The sequence below is a fragment of the Centroberyx gerrardi genome, chromosome 3, assembly GCF_048128805.1.
Source record: "Centroberyx gerrardi isolate f3 chromosome 3, fCenGer3.hap1.cur.20231027, whole genome shotgun sequence".
Lineage (NCBI taxonomy): Eukaryota > Metazoa > Chordata > Actinopteri > Beryciformes > Berycidae > Centroberyx > Centroberyx gerrardi.
This window is the reverse complement of record NC_135999.1, coordinates 18,547,981-18,571,825: the sequence shown is the minus strand read 5'-3', so window position 1 is coordinate 18,571,825 and position 23,845 is coordinate 18,547,981. Positions and strand designations below refer to the sequence as shown.

Here is a 23,845-nt window from a genome sequence, read left to right as displayed (position 1 = left end):
CATCTGTATTATGAAGTGCCCACCCAGTTAGATGTGGCAAATTATACTAAAAATAGCTCATTATACAACTTTTAAAGAGAGTCAGATAGTATGCAAAATTATCTCTGTGTGAAAAATGTATTTATTTTATCTACACGTGAATCCGGGACCCTAAAATATGTGCCCTGCATACCCTGTTGGACATTACCCTTTAAATGACAGTAGGAAAGCCGGGTGGAGCAGGCCGGTGTTGGATGTAAGTGACTGAGTCTATAAGCTGACACGACCTGCTCTGATGCGTAAACAGAGTCCCTATCTGCCCTCTGCAGTGCCTCCGACGAACAGATTTGGATAATTGCTGAAACTCGGGGAAGAGGAGCGCTTTTGGTACCACAGAGGTGTGTTACGTCACCCCCTCATCCACGTTTAGAGATGCGCATGCGCGTTGGAAAAGCAGGTGTACTGTATTTGACAGGTGGCGATAGAGGGCGTCCATGCTAAGTCTGCATAATACATTAACGGGCCTACCTCCACCCCCTTGCCTCCTCCCCCCTCACTCACACACACACACACACACACACACACACACACACACACACACACACACACACACACACACACACACACCAGTGTATACGCGCGCGCGTATACACGCCCCCTCTTGCGGTGCACTCCCTGTGCGGGTTGCCATGTGTAGATTCCTGTGCAAGGCCAACGTGCAGTATTGTTTGAGCCGTTGAGGACATGCACTAAATACAGGCATTTGTAATTATCTCAGTAAAGCGTTGCTTTTCTGGGCTGCAAGTAAATAAAGGCTACTCATCACGCACAAACAGAACGTAGCCTACATCAGGAACAAAACCTGGGACCACAACATGCCGCTTACCTTGCCCATTGCTCATCTCTCGCCGTGTCCACCGAGCATCCTCGCCTCTGCCTTTTTTTGCTCTCCCAGTCCACAGCGTCGATAGATCCGATATATCCCCTCCGCTGGGATCGGCTGATACTAGCACCAACGGCGCAGGGCAACCACAATTTATCCCCGCACCTATGTCCGGCAAACGTGAAGAAAGAGCCGAATACTTTTGTGTTTTTAGGATCCGTGAATGAACATGGGAGCGTTTAAAGCCAGGCCTACACTGGATGATGCCAGCCAATCGGGCAGGCAGTGGTGAAATCCGCATAGGACAAGGATAAGCCACAGTGCACAGCCGCTCACTCACTCCCTCTCTCACTCAGGCACCCCCATACACGCATACCGGCAGCCAGGCACGCATAGCATACACAGCATACACAACGGGGAGCGAAAGGGAGGCGGGGACGGGGGCGCGTCGTTTGCAGAGTCAGCGGTACTGTTAACCCACTATCCTCCGATAGTGTGTGTGAGTGAGAGTGAGGAGAGGGAGAGGAAGAGAGAGAGAGAGAGAGAGAGAGAGAGAGAGAGAGAGAGAGAATAAATGGCAGTCTAGATGCATCTACTGTATGTAGGAGTAGAAAGTTTTATTGATTTCATAGTAACAATAGTAGGAATGCAGGATGGTTATGTGACACAAAAGTTGTTAAACTTAAGTAGTTCAGTAGTGTATGTGTGTGTGTGTGTGTGTGTGTGTGTGTGTGTGTGTGTGTGTGTGTGTGTGAATTCCAACCTGTTTTCTTCTCTCTGTGGAATGTTCAGTATCTCTCGGATTGCTGGGAGAGAATCGGATCTTGTTGTGAAAAAATGTTGTTTGAGATGGTTTTATGTGAGTGTGTGTGTATGTGCGTGTGTGTGTGTGGGTGTGGGTGTGGGTGTGTGTCCGCAGTCCAGTCAGTCATCGTGCTACAGTTCTGGTTCCTGTCCCTCGCCCTCTTTAAGTTCGTCCACAAGATCACACAGGGTCTCCACCAGGCCTTCCATTAGAACATAAACCTGATGGATCAGTCGATAGATAGACAGACAGACAGACAGACAGACAGACAGACAGACAGATAGGATGACAAAGTGCACAATAGTGGAAACCGGTAAAATGAAAATTGTATGTAAAAACAACTAAAGCACTAGCCTCTTGGTGCAGGCGCCTCCTGTATCTGTCCATCACCTCTGGCTTGATGCTGTGGTCGTCAGGAGGTTGGTGGTCGACGCTCTGTGGACTGGCATCAGTCAGCCCGGGCTCTGTAGCCAGCTCCTTCCCTTGCTTTCCCCCAGGACGCTTCCCCACTTCCTCCCCTCTTCTCCCCCTCTTCTTTCTCAGGACAGACAGATGAAAGGCAGAGAGAGAGAGAGAGAGAGAGAGAGAGAGAGAGAGAGAGAGAGAGAGAGGAGATTAGCATAATTTACTAATGGGATAAAATAAAAACAGTGGGTGTTTTTATTGTGCATACACGATGTTAGCATCTCCAGAATGAGTTGGTTGGTACGTGTCCACTATGAGTGTGAATGGCACAGTATGGCTGTGTCTTACATGAAGATCATAGTATGAAAAAGGGCCTACTGCATATTTGATGGAGTTTTTGTTTTGGATGTACTGTACTGTTTTAGCTAGTGTACAGATTTCCCTCACCATGTGTGTGTGTGTGTGTGTGTGTGTCGCAGATGGCTAAGCCTGGTACAGGTGCCATCAATTCACACCCTGGACACACAGTTAAAGAGCAGGTGCACATTTTCACACAGTGTTCTGTTACCATGGTACCCAATGACTAATAGGCTGTATGGCTGTACCTCACCTATGACTCAACCATCAGAGAGAGACGAGAAAATCACTCAGCAAAATATAAAGGGAAGACTGTGTCTCCAATTTATTTCTTTTTAAGGTAATTTTTGGGGCTCTTCTTGCCTTTATTTGATAGTTGACAGTGGAAATACACAGGATACACAAGATTGGGAGAGAGGGAGGGGGGTGACATGCGACAAAAGTCACAGGCTGGATTCGAACCCAGGATATCTCATTTACATTAGTACACGCCTTAGCCAACTGAGCCACGAGGATGCCCCACCTAATCTACCTGTGATTGAAGCAGCTCCATCAGCCTCTACACTGGAAACGAACAGTTGCTATGAAAATAAGGTTCATGATTAGGGACAACGCAAAAAAAAGCAGGGCATAATGGGGGTGGGAGGTGGATGGGAGCAGGAAAACAAAAATCTGCATTAAAACTAGGCCTAAGTGTCCGAAAACCTGCAATCCTGAAAAAGCATTTCAAAAATGACATTGCAGTTTTTTACTGGTTATCTCGCCCAGTCAGTCACATTCCAAACATGTGAATGTTTACTCCCATATTCTATTGCAAAGAAATAATGACTTCTCAAGTGGCCAAAAGACTGGAAATGGAAGATTAGCTTTGTGGACCAGGATTAGTGGGAAGACTGGATGTGCAATGTCTGTTTTTGACATTAGATGTTGGATGGTTAACACACCCTGAACTGTACAAACACAGGCACAAATGCACACACACACGCACACATTCCCATACACTCATGCACCTATACACACAGGCTTACTCATGTTCATAATCAAAATGCTTTAGAATCTACTGCCACTCAGTGGCATGAGGTTGTATAGTCGCCTGTCTTTTTGTAGACACAGTTGAATAAGCTACACAGACACGCATGCACTCTCTCTCTCTCTCACACACACACACATACACACACACATACACCTACACACACACATATACATGTATACACACATTGTATATATACACATTTTCTTCTCACCTCCACCGATTTCTCCATTGCTGACTTGGACTCTCCTTTTTTGTCTCCACTCTTCTCCTCCTTAGCAGGTGATCCTCCCTTTTTCTCACTCTTCTCATCTTTCTTGATATTCTCCACCAAAACTAGAATGTAATCACATTGTTGTAATCGGTACGCATTAAATACTTTCATCAGTGTTTATAGTGCATGTGTGTGTGTATGTGTGTGTATTGGAGACGTACCGTGGTCAGGGATTAGGGGTTCTTGTGTTTTTTCGGTCCATGTGTCTGTCTCCGGCAGGCCCAGCAGGTGTCTGAGCCAAATGGCCTCACTGGCCAGCCTGTCCAGCAGCTTCCCCCACAGCTGCTGCCTGCAGGGGGCACCACACACCACACAACTCATGGGCTGACTGCTGTGTGTGCAGGCGTGTGTGTATGAGAGAGCGAGGTGCTGCTAGAGAGATTCTGCTTGACTCATACAGTTGGTAGTCCGTGGCAGTGGTGTGTGTTTGTGTGTGCGCATGCCTCACCCTATAGTTGCTGCTGTTAGAGGGTTGTGTTTGAGCAGCGGCTGAGAGAGCTGCAGAAGCAGGGAGTTGAGCCGGGCCAGACCCTGCTCTCTGGTCAGGCTGTCCTGGGCTGACTCTTGGTCCGGCAGAGACAGCACCACCTTAGGTAGAGGTCAATGATGAACGCACAAAAATATCATCTCAAATGGTCTTTCATCTCTTTCATGCATCATCATGGTATGACAAATCCTTTGCTTTTTTTTTACAGGAGAGTGGGCGGTCCACACAACTTCAAGTATTTTCATTTCAGTTGAATTCTGGATAAATATCACATATGGTAGTGATAGTGAAGACTGAGAGGAAAAGAGACAAAGAGCAATGCCACAGTATGTCATGGGACAGGATTCAGGTGATCGGAAACTCAACCCAAATACACATTGGAAGACTGAGCTTCCAGGAGGCCCTTGAGATCAAACACTTCAATTGACCTTAAACTATAATTAATGTTACGTTTTTGTTTTATTTTTACTGATTAAGTGTTATTACACACCATGTAGCTAGTTGATGTCCCTACCTGTCTGAGTGTATCCCCAGAGAGATCCCAGCTGTGTCCTGGAGTCACCTCCTGCCACAGTCTCTTTAGCGCCTCCACTGGTTCACAGCGGTACTGCAGCTAAAACACAAGGATGGAGCTTAAAGGATTCAAGTTCATCGATTTTGGACGTATATAAAATGTGTCTCACACATACCTATAATACTTGGAGCCACAGAGAATATCGGCACCAATATGGCAACCAACACAGCCCAGAAAGCAGCAGCACTGCACCATTTTCACTCAGTGGATAGTTTTCTCCCAAACACTCCTCGACTCCTCGTTGTTTACAATCTGACCTGACTGTCTGCAAAACTAGATCATGCTGCCAGTAGCGCACTTTCACCCCACAGCAGTCTGTGCTGCAGCAGAGAAAAATAGTTCTGTGATTTTCTGTTTAGTGAAAGTGTGCGTGATGGCAGAACTGAGTCATGAAATCAGAGCAAATTTTAACTTACATACTTTGCAACTTTTCCTTTTACTCTAAACTCTACTGTGGAGCCTACAAATGGCTTTTTTGGAGATATTTTGACAAACCCCATTTGGACTGTTTGTTAGCAGCAAGAGGCCTGGCAACGGAGTTCGCTGCCAATATTCTCTATGGCTCCAAACTGTAGGTCCAAAATCAATGAATGCATCCTTTAACAACCTGAAGTGGTATGTGCCAAGTCAGCTGCAGTGTGTGCATGTACTGTATGTACAGTATGTGTGTGTATCTGCATGTGTGTGTAAGTGCATGGAGAAACCACACGCAGCAGAGTTTGACCACGAGACTCCCCTGGACACAAATTACTGTCGCACAACAGGAAAATAATCATCATAATAGCCATCCTCCTCCAGTAACTATGATGCATGCCATCCTTTTTATCTACTCCTCAAGGGGGGAGTAGATAGATGTGTGTCACCTTTTGCGGTGACAGAATATATTCACGTGAAAAAGGCCTGGAGAGCTGTAATGATCCTAATGGTTGGTAATGACAGATGTGACTTTGTAAGGAAAAATCCCCTTACTCATTTGTCCTCCATTTATGACAATTATAGGTTACAATGACCTATTTTAAGAGAGGATATTTCACTCTTCTCCTTTGTTTGTTTAGTTACACTTTCTAGTGTGTGTGTGTGTGTATACCACCTCTCTATCTCTCTCTCTGTCATGTCTATGGGCAATTGGCTCAGGAGACTTAAGGCAGCCATGCTCCATATTCACTAGACCAATCTAATCAGCCTTCCAATTAACCCAATTATAGGCAGGACCCCACTGCATTGTCAACAGAACCTCATTGTGGTGTGACAGTGTGACTGGCTTAAGATATTAGCAGTTATAAGATGCTGTCAGTTAATGAGCTAATATGAATTATTGTGGCAATATAATTGTGGTGCACTACATGAACGTGGACACAGAATCCAGGTTGGGAAGGGGCTGCCATAATGAGCTGATCATAACCTAGCCTACAGCCAGCTAAATGTCAAACAGAACAAGATGAATGGGTTCATTAAGGGGTCATCGTACACTGGATGAGGCGGTGTGACTAAAATTAAACCTGAACTAAACATGAACCGCAAACTTTCTCTCCAAAGAAAAATGACTTTTGGATAGATTGTGGATGAAATGGTGTTTTCCTGAGCTATGATGAGTAATGTGTCTCAAACATCCTATCACAGTGAGAGAGAGGAATTCATCACTCATCTATTTTATCTAGGTGATGATAAAATGATGATCTATTTTATAGCTTCATACTGTGTGGGCAATGCTGTGGCCCTACGAAGACTTTGTACAATCAATACACATGTCACTACACTCAGCACTAAGACAAGTGTGAGATGCTTATAGGAAATTCAATCCAGTACATCCACCCCTACTGTTTACCTTGGGGTTTTTGCGGAGGAACTCTTGTTCTTCAGTGATGTAGAGCTCTGCAGGAGAGCTGGGTCTCTCTGGGGTCCGAACCCCCCGCAGCACCTCATACACCATCGACCGACACACTTTTACCACCACCTTCTTCTCCAGCTCCCTCTGCACGTACTCACCCCCACACACACAGACACAGACACACACACACACACAGACACATATATGGAAGGGTTCCCTCAGTTCACTAAAACCTCTTTGAATCTGTCTCTTCGTGTCTCTCTCTCTTTCACACACACCAATTTAACTATACGCCACCTCTATGGCCAGCTTGTGGTCTGCAGTCTTGTCCTGGTACAACGCCACTCCCCTCAGTGTGACCTGCATGGAGGCTCCTCCCAGCAGCACAGGGTGGGTGTTGAGCTGCCATACTTCACTCCTGATACCTGGCACCTCTGACTTGAATACGAACTCCACCTGCTGGGTATCACCTGGAAGGATCACACCTAGAGGGGAGGGGAAGCAGAGTGGGGAGTGGAAAGACAGGTTGAGTACTGGTTGAAAGACACAAAGGGCTGACATTAGAGTAAAAAATAACACAAAACAATTTCTGACGTGGACGAGTGGTAGCAACAGGTGTCTGCCTGTGGGTTTGCGTGTGTACCTGTGGAGGAGTTGAAGTAGAAGTGCGGAGTGGTTGTTTGTGAGCGCAGGTTAGGAAAGCTGTGTGGCAGAGGCAGCTGCTGCCAGGTGTAGTAGAGGGCTGTGCTGCCCTCATTGTGCAGCTCCAGGTGGGAAGAGGCTCTTTCTCCAGTCAGGGCCTCAAAGTTTATCCTGGCACTGATTCCTACCTCTCCCTGAGCAGGGAATGATGGAGAATGAGATAAGGTGAGACAAATTAAGGGATTATGGAGAGGCAATACGAGTCTCAAAGGTCAAACGCGGTAAAGCATATAACATGTAACCTATCCATCTGCTTATAGTTGTGTGTGTGGAGTCGGTGCTGCAGATATACACATTGGCCCCAGCTGGACACAACTGAGCACAAATGTCACCTACAACACATAGAAAGAAGGTGTGTGTGTTTGTGTGTGAATGTGTATTTGTGCCCCGTTGGAGCTGACTGACTGAGTGGCACTGTGTGAAGGCTGTTCTGTACCTGATAAGAGGTGGAGCTGCCTGTCCAGTGGGCTGGCTGGCCACAAAACCTCAAGGCAGGAATCAGCAGTGCATCCAACACAACATCGTCATACTGCGCCAAAGGATCACTGAGGAGAGAACAAGCCAGCATTACCACTCACTCAGGCAGCCACGCAGTCAGTCAGTCTGTGAGTTATTCAACAAGTCAGTTAGTCATGTATTCATTCAGTCAGGCAATTATCTAATAAATCAGGTAGGCAGACAGTCATTTATTAATTTCTTACAGGTTCTCCTGCTTCATCTTTTTCTGCTCCTTCTCCTCTTCTTCCTCCTCCAGTAAGGGGCTGCGATACACTGTGACAGAAGTGAATGGCTTGCCAGAGCCAATCACCTCCAATCCATCAATGTCCTGTAATGAGAGAGACACAGAGGTTGGGTTTGTATATCCAACCCTTATTCTGGTACCTACACTCAAAATTAAACTGCTGGTTTTGGCACTTTGGTAAATATGATGTGATGTCCTCTTGCTCTTTGGGGTCTCAGCTTGTCACACATATCCTGAAATACTCAAAGCACTGTTCAATCTGGCATCAGTACATATGTCCTGTCCACTCATTTCCAGAAAGTACAGCTAGAGAAGACAAAATGAGGGGTCTTATAAAACCTACAGTGGCAATAGGAGGTGGTGTGGAACAGGTTGTCCAGTTCAGACTGACAGAGAAAGCTTATCCAGGTCCATTTCCTACACTCTAACCTTCCGCACCATTTATCTATCTATTTATCTATCTATCTATCTATCTATCTATCTATCTATCTATCTATCTATCTATCTATATGACATGTCTTGTCATATATGTTCATACCCTCCCAACAGTGTAAAGCATCTAAGTACAGTAGGTCACCGTCTTTCACACAACCCATTGTTCTCACTCTCCTCCTGTCTTTCTCTTTCAAACTTCTCCACACCTCAAGCCATGTGTTCAATTTTCTTTCACCACTCTCACTCCCTTAGTACCCTGCTTTTATTTCCTGCTCTCTCCTTTTCTCTCTTTATCCCGCCATCTTGTCCCCCTCTGTCTCCCTTTGCACATCTGTCACGATGCCATGGGTTAGTCCGCTGCCAACAGGACGATCTGTCTTTGTCTGTCTGTTTGTCAGAAGGTACTTCAGACCCCAAACCACCTAAGCATCATATTAACCACCAGCACGACAGAACACACTGCTACCATTTTCTGTTATATCACTGTCACAGGTGGGTGTGTGTGTATCTGTGTGTGAGAAGGAGAGAGAGGAGAGAGAGAGTTAGGAGGAGACCGAGAGACAAAGAGAAAGATGTAATTTGAATAAACCTTTTCATAATCAGCACATGTTACTCAAGGTGTTAATGAGGTTTAATGGGAACTGCCTGTGCAGAGAAGTGTACATTTATGTATGTGTGTGAGACAGAACTGGCTGTGCCCCAGGACCCCCCAGTGATGGAGTTATTGTAATGCTGAGAGCAGTCGGGCAAGTCTGGTCCCTTCTCTTGGGCTCTGTTACCCCACAGACCACAACACTGCTACTCTATGGCTGGACACGCACCGGATTTCATAACTGTACCTTCTGTACGTGTGCACATTCATGCATGAGGAGTGTGTGTGGAAGTGCTTCAGTGCTTCATTATTATCATGTGCATGTGTGTATTTATATTTTACAGGTATATAATACATCACATATGTTCAAACAGCATATAAACAGTCCGTGTGTGTGCGTGTGTGTGTGTGCGTATGTGTGTGCATGTGTGCGTGCTTGCACGCATATGTGTGTATGTGGGCGTGTGCTTGTCTGCCCTGTCTATGTAGCTTGTTTCTGGTACAGAACATCCAGGCACAGTGTGCCCCTGGCTGCATGATCGCAGGCTGGTTAAGGAGATGCAATTAAGGGCAGCTATCTAGCACCAGCAGCCAGAGGCAGAGCACCCTGAGGTGGTGAGGGGTGGGGGACCTGGGGCAGAGTTGTGTGGAGGGATGAGGAGTGGTCCAATTTTTGTGTTTTTTTGTGGTAAAGCAAGTGATGAAGCCACCTAGATCTAGAGCCTAGAGCTGTATATAAGAAATCAGGAAAATACACACTATTGAAAGTCCAATGTGAACAATGTGTGACTTGGAATATGGTCTCACAACTTTCAGACAAATGATTAGATAACTACTCCAAAGTAAGAAAGTATGTAGAGGCATCACACCTCTTTTAATTTAGCAACAGCTGAGAAGATGTTCTTTACTGTCATTATGGGTACAATGGCGTTGCACTAGACTAGACCGTCAAAGGCAGCACCAAAGTACCCAAAATCACAGTAAATAACATCCCCAAGTGTAATATGGCTTTTATACAACAGTTAACACCGGAAGTAAGTGAGTAAAACTTTATTTATATAGTACCTATTTATACTGTGGTTTTGATTCAAGTCTTCCCATGCTTTATGGGAAATGTCAGCACAGCTGGAACTTGTCTTGTCAGATTGCTTGGCTGAAGCTGCCCGTTGTATAACGTAAAATACACAACACGTCCCAGGTGATAAATGTGGGTTAAAGTAAAAAACTGAAGGACAGCAATACTTAACCTCCCCGCCATCACCCTTTTATGTTTAAACAACTTTTTAGGAGCTGGAACAGAACAATGGATATGCAATGTCTACCAGAAGACAAACCGTACTAATTGAAGCACTACTGAGCCATAGCTGCATTCTTTGTTATGTTTCTATGCATTCCCTCCAGCTCAAGCCAAAAAGGTAACACAAGTTCACTGAATTTGTGTTACCGGCTTGTTGAAGTCCATGTCCTTTAGAACCTCTCTGAGCTCCTGGCGCTGGTGCTGCAGGTACATACTCTGCTCCCAGGTCCGAGTGGCTGAATGCAACGTCTCAGCACAAAGGTTTCCTACAAGAAGACACATTTTCCCACGGAGAGAGTAAGGGTTAACTTATAGAGAGGCTGTATGTGTATGTGTGTGTGTGCGTGTCTGTGTCTTTAAGTCCTAAGTACCTGACTCCTGGCATATGCTGTGTGGTTGCCCTACATGTACGACAGCCTCCCGCTTGCCCTGCTCTGTCTGAGTCAGGGTGGCTGTGATGCCACTCAGCTCATCTCCAAAGCGCTGGGGGAGACTCCAGAACTCACTGCCCACACGGTAACCCTAGGGCATTGAGATAAAGACACACACACGCATGTATAATGAAGAACCAATAGAGACAGTGATAGAGAGACATAAGTGCTGTCTTAACAGTATGTCCAGAGCGGAGCTCAGAGGGAGGGACAGTTAGAGAGATCTTAGGAATTGGAGAAATGTAACTCTAATGAGACACTGTGACAGATAATTAGAGACACAGTAGAGATGCCGTACATATCCAGAGTGTAGGACTGGCAGGACTTGATTCATAAGTTCTCTCTGCTCCTGAGTTTCTCTGAAACGGTTGGCTTGGTTCATCAACAAGTTCTCCGCTGGCCTATGGAGCAAATCTTGGAGGAGGGAGGGGGGTTGGATAGAGAGAGAGAGAGAGATAATAAGACAGTGACAGTGCTTCACCGACCTAGGCAAATCAAATACTTTTTTCATATAGCAAGTCGCTTGCTTTTTTGCAAACAAGGTACAGCTTTTCACTATTCATGTGCCTGGAATGTTAAATGTGAAGTAGTTCAAATATTTTTTCTCTAATATATATTTATATTTATCTATTTTTTGTGCAGGACTGGTGTTTTGACAGTTGATGAAAAAAAATATGGCAAAGTGAGTTTATCATGGCAGCTCTGACATGCCTGTGATGAGGCTGTAGTCCTGCTGTAGCTTTTTTCTCTGCTGCAGTCTCTAACATACTCACTAGATAAGAAGTCCTGCTGCCGTCGGCGCTGCCGCATATGCGTACGCCAGTGCTGCAGGGCATTGCTCTGGATGTCTCTGTGGCCTGGGGGGACCCCGAGGCCTTCCTCCCCAGCCCCAGTATGCTGCCCCCCTGAGGCCTCAGACGGATGATCTCTCTGGGAGTCTGGTATACGCCTCACCAACTGGAAGGTGGAGAGAGGAGAGAAGAAGAGACGACTTATGCTGCCAAGTATTGCTATAGTTTACAGAATGTAAGGTCTGCTTTTGGTATTTCATTTTTAAACATGTATTTTTTAACAGGTAGAAATGATAATGTGAAACCCTCATTTCATATGTTCACATCTTTGCCTATCCAATCTTTTCTGAGTTTTCTCTTCACCTCTGTATCGCCCGTGACCTCCTGGTAACTCCTGAAATCCTCCAGGCTGCCCAGGATGCTGTGTGGCAGAACCATCCCATGGCCATCAAAACGAGGGCCTCCGGGTCCTGAAGAGACGAGTATACAGTTGGAACAGCAAAAACAGTAACATCAGCCTGGGTCTCAATGTGTCTCTGTAATCTGATGAATGAGCTGAGCTGTATATTGACTGGACAGGAGAATCAGGGATGTGTGCACTTGCTACATGAACTCTTTCTGTGCTCCACTGTTACCTTTGTCGATGAGGGCAAAACACCACATCTCACCTGTGTAGTCCAGAGGTTGAGAGCCAGTATCCAGGGACACTGGACAAGCCACAGCCCCTCGCATTGCATTTCTGACTTCATCAGCTGTTCGTGCTTTACGCGTTTGGACACGAGTCATTAGCACCGGCTTCTGAGGATCCTTGGGTGGCTTTGGTACATGAAGCTGCACTCACAATCACATACTCAGTTACACTCACACCTACTCTACTAGTTTGGGTATTTTTCCTAGCACAATACATAGTCTTAGTTTTACATTAGCACTGGTACTAGTCCTAATGATGTAGCAGTATTCATTTTTATGCCACATCTTTAAAACAAAATAGAGAGAAGTGGAGCACATTTTCAACACACACACACACACACACACACACACACACACACACACACACACACACACACACTCTAAATCTGGTTTGTGGAAACTCATAACTCATTTGGAACTGAGGATATATGGACGAAGTGAGCTTACTTTCTTGAGGTCCTCTGAGTGAATGGCCGGAGCCTGGCTGTCCTCCCCTTTAAAAATGGAGTTCTGGGGCTGCTCATCACTTACACAGGAGAATGACAACTCCTTGGATAATTTCATCTTCTCTGGAGAGGAGAGGAGAGGAGAGGAGAGGAGAGGAGAGGAGAGGAACACACTAATTTGCCCCTGTCTCAGCAATGTACAATAATCTGACATATCACATTACCTATAATAGTACACTGACCAATATGTATTTGAACACACACACACACACACACACACACACACACACACACACACACACACACACAGAGAGAGAGACACACACAGATAATGTATTAACAATTAAAGGCACTATGAGATAGTGATTCATGTTGCATTACTCACTGATCTCCTGATTTTAACAGTGGAAAGAGGCTCTGCTTCATCATGCAGACAGGGCACATCTATGCAGACACACTAGCGCATACGCACACACACACACACACACAGAGAGAGAGAGAGAGAGAGAGAGAGAGAGAGAGAGAGAGAGAGAGAGAGAGAGAGAGAGAGAGAGAGAGAGGGAGGCCTGGAACACTGACACCGTTATGCAATTGTCTTCATTTCTCATCTCTCCAGACCAGCAGTGCCTGATTATGGTTTCCATGGCCACGAAAACAATTACTCCTCAGTCCTGCTTCCTTTGCTTTTCTGTTTTTCTCTCCTCACTCTTGCTGTTTTCAAGTCTCAATAGGTTCAGATGAGTGTCTTGCCCTGCTGGAGGCGAGAGGTGTCCTTGGGAAAAATCAGCTCAACTAAAATTTCAAAGACAACTTAATCTATCAAAAAACCAACAACATTAACCTGTTTTCTGATTGAGATCCTATTATTCTTTTAGTGTATTCTACGTCAGGTGATCATGCCTCCCTCTCATTTAAGGCCTTGAAATCACTGAAAGACTAGAAAGCTGTGGTTCCTCTTTTCTATTCTGTTGACGCCCACCTTTCCTTACTTTACCTGTATAAAACATCCAGAAATAAGTTTGAAGTGTCATACATTCAGGGAACATTGAGTATCCACCATACTGGTCTCATTTAGTGACTAGTCCAACCGTAATAGGCGGAGGGGTCACAATGTGAAGAATGTGCGACGGAGGACAGAGACAGACACAGAGAGAGAGAGAGAGAGAGAGAGAGAGAGAGAGAGAGAGAGAGAGAGGGAGGAGGGGAGAGAGACAGACAGACAGGGAGACGGAGAGACAGACACAAACAGAGACACATGGGCTACAAGGGTGTAACTGACCTGGAGAGGTTAGAGGTCTTAACGGACTCTTTCCAGTGGACTTGGACGCACTATCCTGAACCATTTTGCCTCATTAATACATAAGTTACGGGCGGCTAACGTAGGCTAGCGTTAGCAGTGCTAACCACACCTGCTTTAAGCTTGCAGGTGTTTTTGGATTGAGCTTGTTATTGTTACTCATCCACCAACCAGCAGTTAGTGCAGAGCTTCATATAACCTGTTCTATTTCCAAATGATTCTCTCAGTTTTACTTTTAGAAGTCAACAACATGAGAGTCAGTTAACTAGCCTGGCTGTTGTTAGTCTTTCCCCTAGCTACTTTCCTGCTGTTCCGTAACCATGGCAACGGACGCCTCCCGTATCGCTTCACCTAAGTGGTGCAACCAAACCCACAAGGACACACAAATAACCACCGGGCTGTGGAGAAGTAGCCTAAACCAAATATTGAAGAAACCTAACGTCGTCTTTTTTTCCTCAAGAGGCAATAACTGCTGCATGTGTTTGTTTGTTTGTTTGTTTGTTTTTCTTTCTTTCTTTCTTTCTTTCTTTCTTTCTTTCTTTCTTTCTTTCTTTCTTTTCCTTTCTTTCTATGTAGGCTATATAAAATGAATTTATGCCATGGTCTTCTGCCTATATGCCTATAAAGCCTATTGTCTGTCTGATCATGATAATATAGCTTTGAGCCATGTTGGACGACACTTCGATTATGGCTTTAATTAAGGCTATCTGTAAGGACCCTTTTCTGTGTTTAGCACCAGTGATGATGGCCTATGGCCTCATCTCTGTCTGTAGACCAAAACTTACATTGCATGTGAAAAGATGTTTTCCCAAGCAGTCAGTAGAAACCCTGTGTTCTCCTGGAGAACACAACAACCTGTCTCCTGTCACTCAGACAGACAAGAACCTGGCGGTGACGTGGAGGAACCACGGGGTGGAGGATAGCCTATATAAAGACAACTATCGCACATCAACCATCTCGCCAAAGAGAAGCTGTGAAGTAGGCTATAAAACGTCAGACCAGACACACTGCCCACTTTGCTGCTCAGGACCACTGGCCAAAACCATCCTCTCTCAAGACGATGGAAATAGGCAGCATCTCCACCAGCTCACAGACCGCCTCCATCCCTGTCCCGCACCAGCTCGGCTGCTCGACCCTCGATGGTCCCCAATTTCACGGCAGCAGGGACGGGCAGTGCGCCGGTTCATCCAAGGTCTTATTTGCGTACAAAAACGCCTCACAGCACCTGAGCTCCTCTGGAATTAAAGCGGGCGTGGGGATACTAAAAGTGGCCACATCTCAGTGGAAACAGGAAAAGAAGACGCGCTCGGGCACAGCCATCAGACAAGTGTCCACGTCCTCCAGCACTCATCCCTGCAAGAAGTCCCCGCTAGATCAGCTGGCAGCTCTGGTTCTCCATGGCCAAACCCGGCTCCGCCAGCTTGGCCAAGAGCACCGCCACGAAACCCTGTGCTCCACCAAGCCGCAGAACTGTAAGCGCATCGTGGTTCTTGGTGCGCCACGGGTCGGTAAGACCTCCATCCTTCGAAGGTACCTTCGGGACGGATTTGTGGAGGAGTACAAGCCCACCTCCGAGGATTTCCTTAGGAAAATGTTCCGTATCCGCGGAGAGACCTATCAGATTGACATCCTGGACGCGTCCGGGGAAAGAGGCTTCCCAGCCAAGCGGCGGCTATCTATCCTTACCGGTGCGTATTGGTTCAGTCATAGTTTCTGGCATACAAACTGAATTCACAATAGCTGATCAAGTTGTTTTATATTGTTTTTTGTTTGTTTGTTTGTTTGTCTGTTTGTTTTTAATATAGCCTATCATATAGGCTATCTAGACGGCTGTAGGAACTAGGCTATTAGTGCGTAACTGAAAATATTTCCATTTTTATTTTTCCACAGGCGACATTTTTTTGCTAGTATTCAGTCTGGACGACCGGCGCTCCTTCGAGGAGGTGTGTGCCCTGCGAACGGAGATCCTGGCGGCTAAGACCAAGCTCATCAAATCCTCTGTACCAGACCGGTGCGCACAGCCGCGGGTTCCCTTGGTGGTCTGCGCCAACAAGGTGGATCTCCCCCCGTCGGAGAGAGACATGTCGCGGGCAGAGGTGCTCCAAGCTCTCGGTGAGGACTGTGCCTACTTTGAAACCTCCGCGAAGGACAGCACTAACCTGGAGAAAGTTTTCGAGACTTTGGCTAAGCGAGGAGGGCTGCCAACTGAAACTGGCCCGTCTCAGCACCGCAAAGTCTCCCTCCGTTCATACCAGGCAATGCGGACAGGCCGTGCGCCGGGCAGGGGGAGCCAGACGCCGGGCTGTGATGATCCCTGCGGCGCCCTGCACCCACTGGCCCGCCGGCCGAGTTTTAGCACGGATCTCCGTCAAGTGATGGGGCCTCATACGGCACGAAAGCCTGGCAAACCACTGGAGAAATGTCAGATTCAGTGAGAGACAAATATAAGACAAACCGAACTGTTGAGCTGATAAAACAACACATAACGCATGACTAACTATTTAACACAAATGCATTATCATTGTTTGAATACATGCACATGAAATGATGGTTTTGAAATAAAACGCTTTTTCATAACATAATGGTTTGTTCATTAATACATGTGTGAGAGAAACCGGGATTTATTTCTTTGAAAGAGGTCATTAGGCATATCGTTGTGTACTTCTTTGTTTCTTTCATTTCTTGCTTCTGTCGTTTGTTTTTTCTTTCTTTCTGCCTACCTGCTGTTTATTTATTTGTGTGTGTGTGTGTGTGTGTGTGTGTGTGTGTTACCACATAAAACTGTGGAGGAGAAAGTGGGAGGATGTTGAGTCAGGAATTTGATTATTCTATCCTTCTTGCATAACCTCTATTCAGAAACCATTAGATAGCAAATCTCTCTCTCTCTCTCTCTCTCTCTCTCTCTCTCTCTCTCTCTCTCTCTCTCTCCCTCCCACCTTCTTTCTCTCCCTGTATGTGTGTTTGTTGTGTGTGCGCTTGGTGTTGTCGGTCTGAACGCTAATAGATCTGAAACTCAACTGGAGTCGTGATTGCCAGAGGTCCATAGCCTATAGCCCACTCAGCCCAAACAGCCAAAATAAAGCTTAAGTTGTCCAGTTGCATAATGCTACCTTTCCACCTGTCTTACATACTATAGCAATCACTGGAATAGGTCCCTCTATCCACCTCAACACTGAATTCACTGAAAGTGAAAGCTTTATCCGTGATGATTCTCAGACAGTTCAATCAATGTTTTGTGAAAATGAACAAGTCTTTCTCAAAGCTAAAAATTCAAGAAACAAGGCCCTGATCAATGATGCCACTCATAAGGAAAAATGAATGAGGGAAACAGGAGTAGGACTATGTTTAATTTCCGGCTAGCTCCAAGACATTAGACCTAGAATACAAGTTTGTTAACTAGACGAGATGACAACTTGTTTTTGGCATCATCTGACATATAGCTGAAGCAGACATCACACTTAATACACATCAAAATATAGTATGCATTAAAAACATTAAAACAGCATACATAAGTAGACCATCTTAACCTACTGAAGAGGTACAAGTCTGCCATCACATGTAGTATCATCTAGTGTTTTGGAGGCTGAACTTGAAACAAATGGCTTCTGAATGATATTCTATAGCTGCGTCTATAGCTGGCATCTTGTGTTGCCTTCTGGGAGGCAAAAGCATTATTAATGCTAATGTAAAGTGTAGTGGGCTAAAGTGGAGTGAAATTAATGTTAATAGATGAAAATAACAGAGAAATAGCATAAAGAAAAGGCAGTTTTGTTCTCATGATTATCATTTTCCAACTTGATGTTAAGGGACTAGGCGCCAGTATCACCTATGGAAGAGAACAGACGCCTTCTCCATTTATCTCTCGTCAGTTGTGAATAAGCAGGATGTTTTTCGCTGTGGGTGTTGCAGTCAGTGAAGGTCGTTCCTCACTTTGGAGGCAGGTGTGTTTCCATGGACACCACTATTCAGTTCATACTGAAAATCATTTGGCAGTGGATAACAGACCACTCAGGCTTCACATACAACAGACCTCAAGGTAATTACATGAGCCCCTATCACCTCAGATAGTTTGGTAACACTTTTCGTTCTGTGTGCCCATGTGTGGCAAGCAAAACAAAATGATGCTGTTTCTCATGTACAGTGATAAATGGATACAAAAAAGAAATACCCCTCCAACACTGCCACCCTTCACCTAAAAATAGTGCTGAAAATGTGAAGTCACAGATCTTTCCTTTCCGTAGTATCAAACCTGATAATCACATCCCTTGTCACTCCCGCAAACCCCAGTGTGTATTTTTTCTCACAAACTGAAAACGTATGAGAGTGAGAACGTTTTCTTTCCCACTGAACTGTAATTAGGTGCCATTGTAAAGATGTGAATGCTGTGAATACTTCATCCTCAGGTAGACTCGATGATTAAAGCAGCAGTGAGTCATGATGCCTGACAGCCTCAGAGCCACAGTCAGAGCCTGGGTCAGACAATATCTGACAAGATTTGATACCACCAAAATAATACCAAATGCAAGACACAGCGAGACAGAGAAAGAGGGAAAGTTGTACATTATTTTTATTCTTTTGCAAGTGAAATGCATTTCATTTCTCTCTGGGGCTACTGAGGCAGTATGAACTGTGCCTGCATCCTCTCTCCATTTGGTCGCGTGATGGGAAGTTCACATTGCAGGAAACCACTGCCATTTTCACTCAAGTGTAGTGCCCCAGCTACATTATCACACGTGCAGGGACACTGGGCTTTGTTATACCATTCACCTAACACACACACACACACACACACACACACACACACACAAACACTTATCCAGAGATGCTACCGCCTCTGTGTGTTTGCACGTGAGGAGGATTCACAGATGCTCAACATTGTGCCTATTGTTCTGTCACACACACACACACACACACACACAGAAACAGTTCTACAAACCTAATTGACACATTATTTTGTACGCTCATACATTACTGTTCACACACATTATGCATGCTTGTTTGCACACAGAATTCAACTCATTGTAGAAGCAATTATGTTATTAGCCTGTAGGACATGTGTGCTAATTTGTATAATAGCAGAGTTTGAAGGGTCTAACAGATTTAGCGGCTCAGGAGGAAGATAAACTGATCGTTCTTTATCTCCCTGACCTCCTCGTGTTGTCGTGATAGCACTCTTTCTGCCTGGCTGACTGGTTTGTAAAGGTCATCTCTGATCTGGGACAAGGCCTGTGTCTTAGTGTGTAAACACCTGCCACTTTTAGCCAGCCGTCAATTCTGTCCTTACCCATCACCTTTCCATTCAAATTCAATCCGCTTCTATACTCAGTCTGATTTCAGATTCAGCATCAGAACATCTACTGGCACTGCATGTGATCGAGACTTATCACATCACTTCCTGAGCACCACTATGACTAAGGGGTAAGGAGATGAGCGATATAAGGTGCAAATGTTCGCATGTCGACACCAAGTGTACCGAGAGAGGAATGGTTGTGTTAGTCAACAGTCCAATCAGTCCCAGTTCACAGCAGCCGGGGAGAGATCCTGGGAGAGAGATAAGGATAGAGGGAGGCAGGCAGAGTGGCACGCAATTAGATGATAGACACAGGAATGAAATGGTAGAGAGGGAACAAGTGCGTGCAAACACACACACACACACACACACAGAGGCGTAGCAAGGAATTATAGGTCCTATGCACAAGAGGTGCCTCTATGCCCCACTCCACTTTCCTCTCCTCCACCAACATTATTCCAACATGTGTCTATGTATGACACACTTCCACACATTCATTTACTTATCAATTATTGGACACATCCCTAATTGAAATTATGGGTTTAATGCACTACTCTGCTAGTGCTTATCAGCTGTCACAGCCATACTTTAACCAGTAGCCCCCTGTTTGGTTAGGACAGTTTTCCTGCTTGTTCCAGTTTGTCTCTGATAACACAGCAGTTGTGTCATACGATAATATAACAAGATACAGCTGTATCATACTTTTAAGAAAGTTTTATTTGTTTGTAGATTTTTGCTAAATCTTATTTCAAAACCAGAGCTTTGTGAAATAAAAGTATATACTTCCTATTTTCAGACATTTGGATAGTCAGTGCTGTCCCTCCTGGCACCAGTAGATGGCTCTCTCCTCTTGTTAATCCGGTTGAAGGTGTTCTGAGCTGGCCAGCTGTCTGATGCTGCACCAGTCAGAATCCTTTCCTTGTCTAGTTTCAACGAAAATGAAACTGAGCTCTGAGATTTAAGACAAAGTGAAAGCTAAAACACTTGTTGAAAGCCCAAAACCATTATTGGTAGTAGGACCTGGAAGCGGTCAGACTATTGGGATTCTTCTCATCTGCCTACAAGCAATACACAGGTCTGTAAAAAATACTTCTATTGTAAGAGGAATTTAGAATGCACTTTACATTACCTACATTATATAACAAAACAACAATTTAGAGCAAACATTTTCTTAAGTTAACTTAACTGACTTAACTTTGTTTATTGTTTTTTTTTTTTTTTAATAGAGATTACAGAGATGTCCAAAGGAAAAGGTTGGATCCCAGGTTGCAGGCTGCTTGTTCTGGTCACATTGTGTGGTCAAATCCTAACTGCTCAATGCCACAGTCACCACAAAGGTATAGATGAACACGCACATACACATGATATAGCTACAAATGAAGAGTTTGTTTGCAAAATGTTAAAAAAAAAATCTGTACCTTAACTTCTATATTTCTAAAATCTACATCTTTCATTTTATGATCCAATGACTAACATCACCTACTACCCTTCAAAAAGTACCATCATTTCTTTGAATTTGTGTCATTTTCAAATGGTGATCTTATTTTAGAATGAAACTTCATATACATGTGCACGTTCACTCACACACACACACACACACACACACACACACACACATGCATGCACGCACACACAGACACGCATGCACACACACACACACACACACACACACACACACACGCATGCACGCACACATGCACACACACACACGCACACACACACACACACACACACACACACAAGCCTCTTGTAATTTACTATTGGCTTTTTTAACTGACTCTTAACACCAGCATTTGTTTAATGGTCCACAGAGTCAAAGCATGTGAAAGATCTGAGGCTCATTCTGGTTGGGAAAACTGGATCAGGAAAGAGTGCAACTGGAAACACCATCCTGGGACGTAAAAACACCTTTAAAGAGGCGATGTCACCCAAGTCTGTGACAACAAGTTGTCAGAAAGGAGAGGTAGCACATGATGGCCGTAACATCGTTGTTATTGACACCCCAGGGCTCTTTGACACAAACAAGACAAAGGAGGAAGTGAAAGTAAAAATAGAGGAGTGCATTGAACAGTCGGTTCCAGGACCCCATGCCTTTCTGCTGGTGATCAGTCTGAAGTCAAGATTCACAGAAGAGGAGAGGAAGGCTGTGGAGTGGATCCAGGATAACTTTGGCTCAGATGCTTCCATGTACACCATGGTCCTGTTTACACATGCAGACCTGCTAGAACATAAATCTGTGGAGGACTTTATGAAAGACAGCCAGGAGCTGCGGAGACTGATCAACACGTGTGGAAGAAGATACTATTCACTCATCAATGACAAGAGAGCCAGTCGTAGCCAGGTCCGAGAACTTCTGGAGAAGATAGAGATGATGGTGGAGGACAACGGAGGAAAACACTACACCAATAAGATGTACCAGAAAGCTCAGGAGAAACTTGAGGAGGAGAGGAAAAGGAGGGAGGAGGAGGAAAGGAGAAAGAAGAAGAAAGAGAAGGATAGGATCAGAGAGGAGGAGAGAAAGAGAGCTTGGTGTAAAATGGCAGCTCTTGGTAGCGTGGCAGCACTTGGCGCAGGAGCGTTTTTTTCCTCAGGCCTTCTCATGGGTGCGGGTGTACTTTTTGGAGTCACCGAAGGTTATGAATGCATTAAGGAAAAGTTTAACCCCTTGTACCCTAACTTTACCTACCCTTAAATTTCCCCTTAAGTAGCTTCAAAGTTAGAATTTTTTTTTCCCTAACTGTACTACAATGTCACATCCATATTCTGTATCTGCTGTTCCAATGCTTTCTTGCAGCTCTAGCTGCTTATATTGAATGAAATATTCAAATACAAGACATCATGTTTTTATGGCTGCACCATTACATCAAATGGAAAAAATCTAGATGTTTGTGCATCATTATATACACATTTCCCTGTAATTCAGCATGACATATTTGTGTGTGGTGTCTTTGGAAAACTTATCTTGACTAGAATTTAAAATAAAGTTCTGTGGGTTTGAACAAAGCTTGGCCGTGCAACCTACGTTTGTAATGATGGACCCAGTGGTGGGGGCGGCAGGACATGTGGCAAAATGGAAAATGGAAGGAGTGATATTTTTATATAGGCCTAAGTAATATCTAAACCTGAAATTAATAGCTCTAAAATAGCTCACAATAAACTCTAGAGAGCTGTAAGCCACTATATTAATTTGCAAAAAACTGTCCACCATAAGACTTGTGTGCACACTATTTTGGTTATGGGAATTTAAAATGTGCTTCCATTCTATCTTCAGTTTATTCTTCATGCATCAGTTTGTGTATAAACAGGATGGTTTGGAGGTGAAATACATTCTTGAATAAAGTGTGAAGTTCAGTTTGTTTGTCTTGGTATTCTTTGTTGGTTTGTAACAAAGCAGCTTGGACAGATTTTCTGTATGTTGTTCACCATTCATTCACACTTAAGAATAACCTGTATCTTCATGCTTTGGCAACATTGTTTGTAAACTTTTATGCCAATAAAGCAAATTGAATTGAATATATAATTTCAAAAGCAAAACTGTGTATATTTTACATAACCTTCGTTTAAAACCTAACAAAATGATTGAACAATTTGAAATGGCCGAAAATATCTTACAAATGCAAACTTTTGTTCTCTACTAATAATAATCCAAATGTATTCAATTTCGTTTCCTGCCATGCACTACCATCTCTTGGTGAGAATTCAATTGCACTTATAGAGTAAACACACACCTGCTGCATAATGGGTGGCCTTTTCATTTTCTTGGGTATTTCACCTGTCCTGTGAGTGTTCATATCATTGCAGGTTTGGTTATATGGCAGAAATATAGCACACAAAAGGAATGATTAGTGCGTTTAAAATGTTACACCTACAGTTCACTTCAAAACCATATCAATATCACTGATTTTCCAAAGCAACAAGTGCTTAAGTTAGTGTTTTAACTTTTACATCACAATCACAGTAACAAAAGTTCCTGATATTTTTTCATTTCACAGACGATTTGCAAAGAAATGAGATTTGGCTTAAAGATTTTTCATTCCACGTCAATCAAGCAACACACACACACACACATGGGCCCTATGCACAGGAGGTGACTCTATGCCCCACTCCTCTTTCCTCTCCTCCACCAACATTATTCCAACATCTATGTCTACCCATCCACAACTCAAACACAACTCCACACATTCATTTACTTTTCAATTATATGACACACACCTAATTGAAATTATGGGTTTAATGCACTACTCTGCTAGCGCTCAACTGTCATAGCCATATTTTCATCAAAAATCCCTTTTGACAGTTTTGTTAGAGTCTGCACAGAAAATTGAGCCAAATTTTATTCCTGCTTATTCCAGTTTGTCTCAGATAACATCACAACAGTTGTGTCATACGATAAAATAAAAGTGAAAAAAAAGTATATTTCCTTTTTTAATATGAATTTATAAATGTAGTCTAGACATTTGGGGCCCTAGTCAATATACCCAATATGATGCCCCAGAACACACACACACAC

At 44.3% G+C, this 23,845-nt stretch overlaps 3 protein-coding genes across 3 annotated transcripts; 2 read left to right on the top strand and 1 right to left on the bottom strand.

The window, feature by feature from the left end:
* Positions 1–1,798: 1,798 nt before the first annotated feature.
* Positions 1,799–14,091, bottom strand: mycbpap (mycbp associated protein). Its single transcript, XM_071927767.2, has 19 exons — positions 14,028–14,091; positions 12,750–12,871; positions 12,248–12,443; positions 11,976–12,082; positions 11,595–11,778; positions 11,120–11,235; positions 10,762–10,912; positions 10,538–10,656; positions 8,026–8,150; positions 7,761–7,869; positions 7,266–7,458; positions 6,929–7,107; positions 6,620–6,775; positions 4,735–4,833; positions 4,182–4,321; positions 3,895–4,022; positions 3,674–3,795; positions 2,022–2,198; positions 1,799–1,888 (listed from the first exon to the last, which is right to left on the bottom strand). The coding sequence occupies exons 1-19, from the start codon at positions 14,089–14,091 to the stop codon at positions 1,799–1,801; spliced, it is 2,577 nt and encodes an 858-aa protein (XP_071783868.2).
* Positions 14,092–15,034: 943 nt separating this feature from the next.
* rasd2b (RASD family member 2b) lies at positions 15,035–16,606 on the top strand. The gene is made up of 2 exons (XM_071927725.2): positions 15,035–15,733; positions 15,936–16,606. Exons 1-2 carry the CDS (start codon positions 15,106–15,108, stop codon positions 16,478–16,480), a joined length of 1,173 nt encoding a protein of 390 aa, XP_071783826.1. The 5' UTR covers positions 15,035–15,105; the 3' UTR covers positions 16,481–16,606.
* A 3,708-nt stretch (positions 16,607–20,314) lies between these two features.
* On the top strand, positions 20,315–22,083 carry LOC139933625 (GTPase IMAP family member 9-like). Its single transcript, XM_071927768.2, has 3 exons — positions 20,315–20,410; positions 20,562–20,672; positions 21,147–22,083. Exons 2-3 carry the CDS (start codon positions 20,573–20,575, stop codon positions 22,025–22,027), a joined length of 981 nt encoding a protein of 326 aa, XP_071783869.2. The 5' UTR covers positions 20,315–20,410; positions 20,562–20,572; the 3' UTR covers positions 22,028–22,083.
* Positions 22,084–23,845: the final 1,762 nt, after the last annotated feature.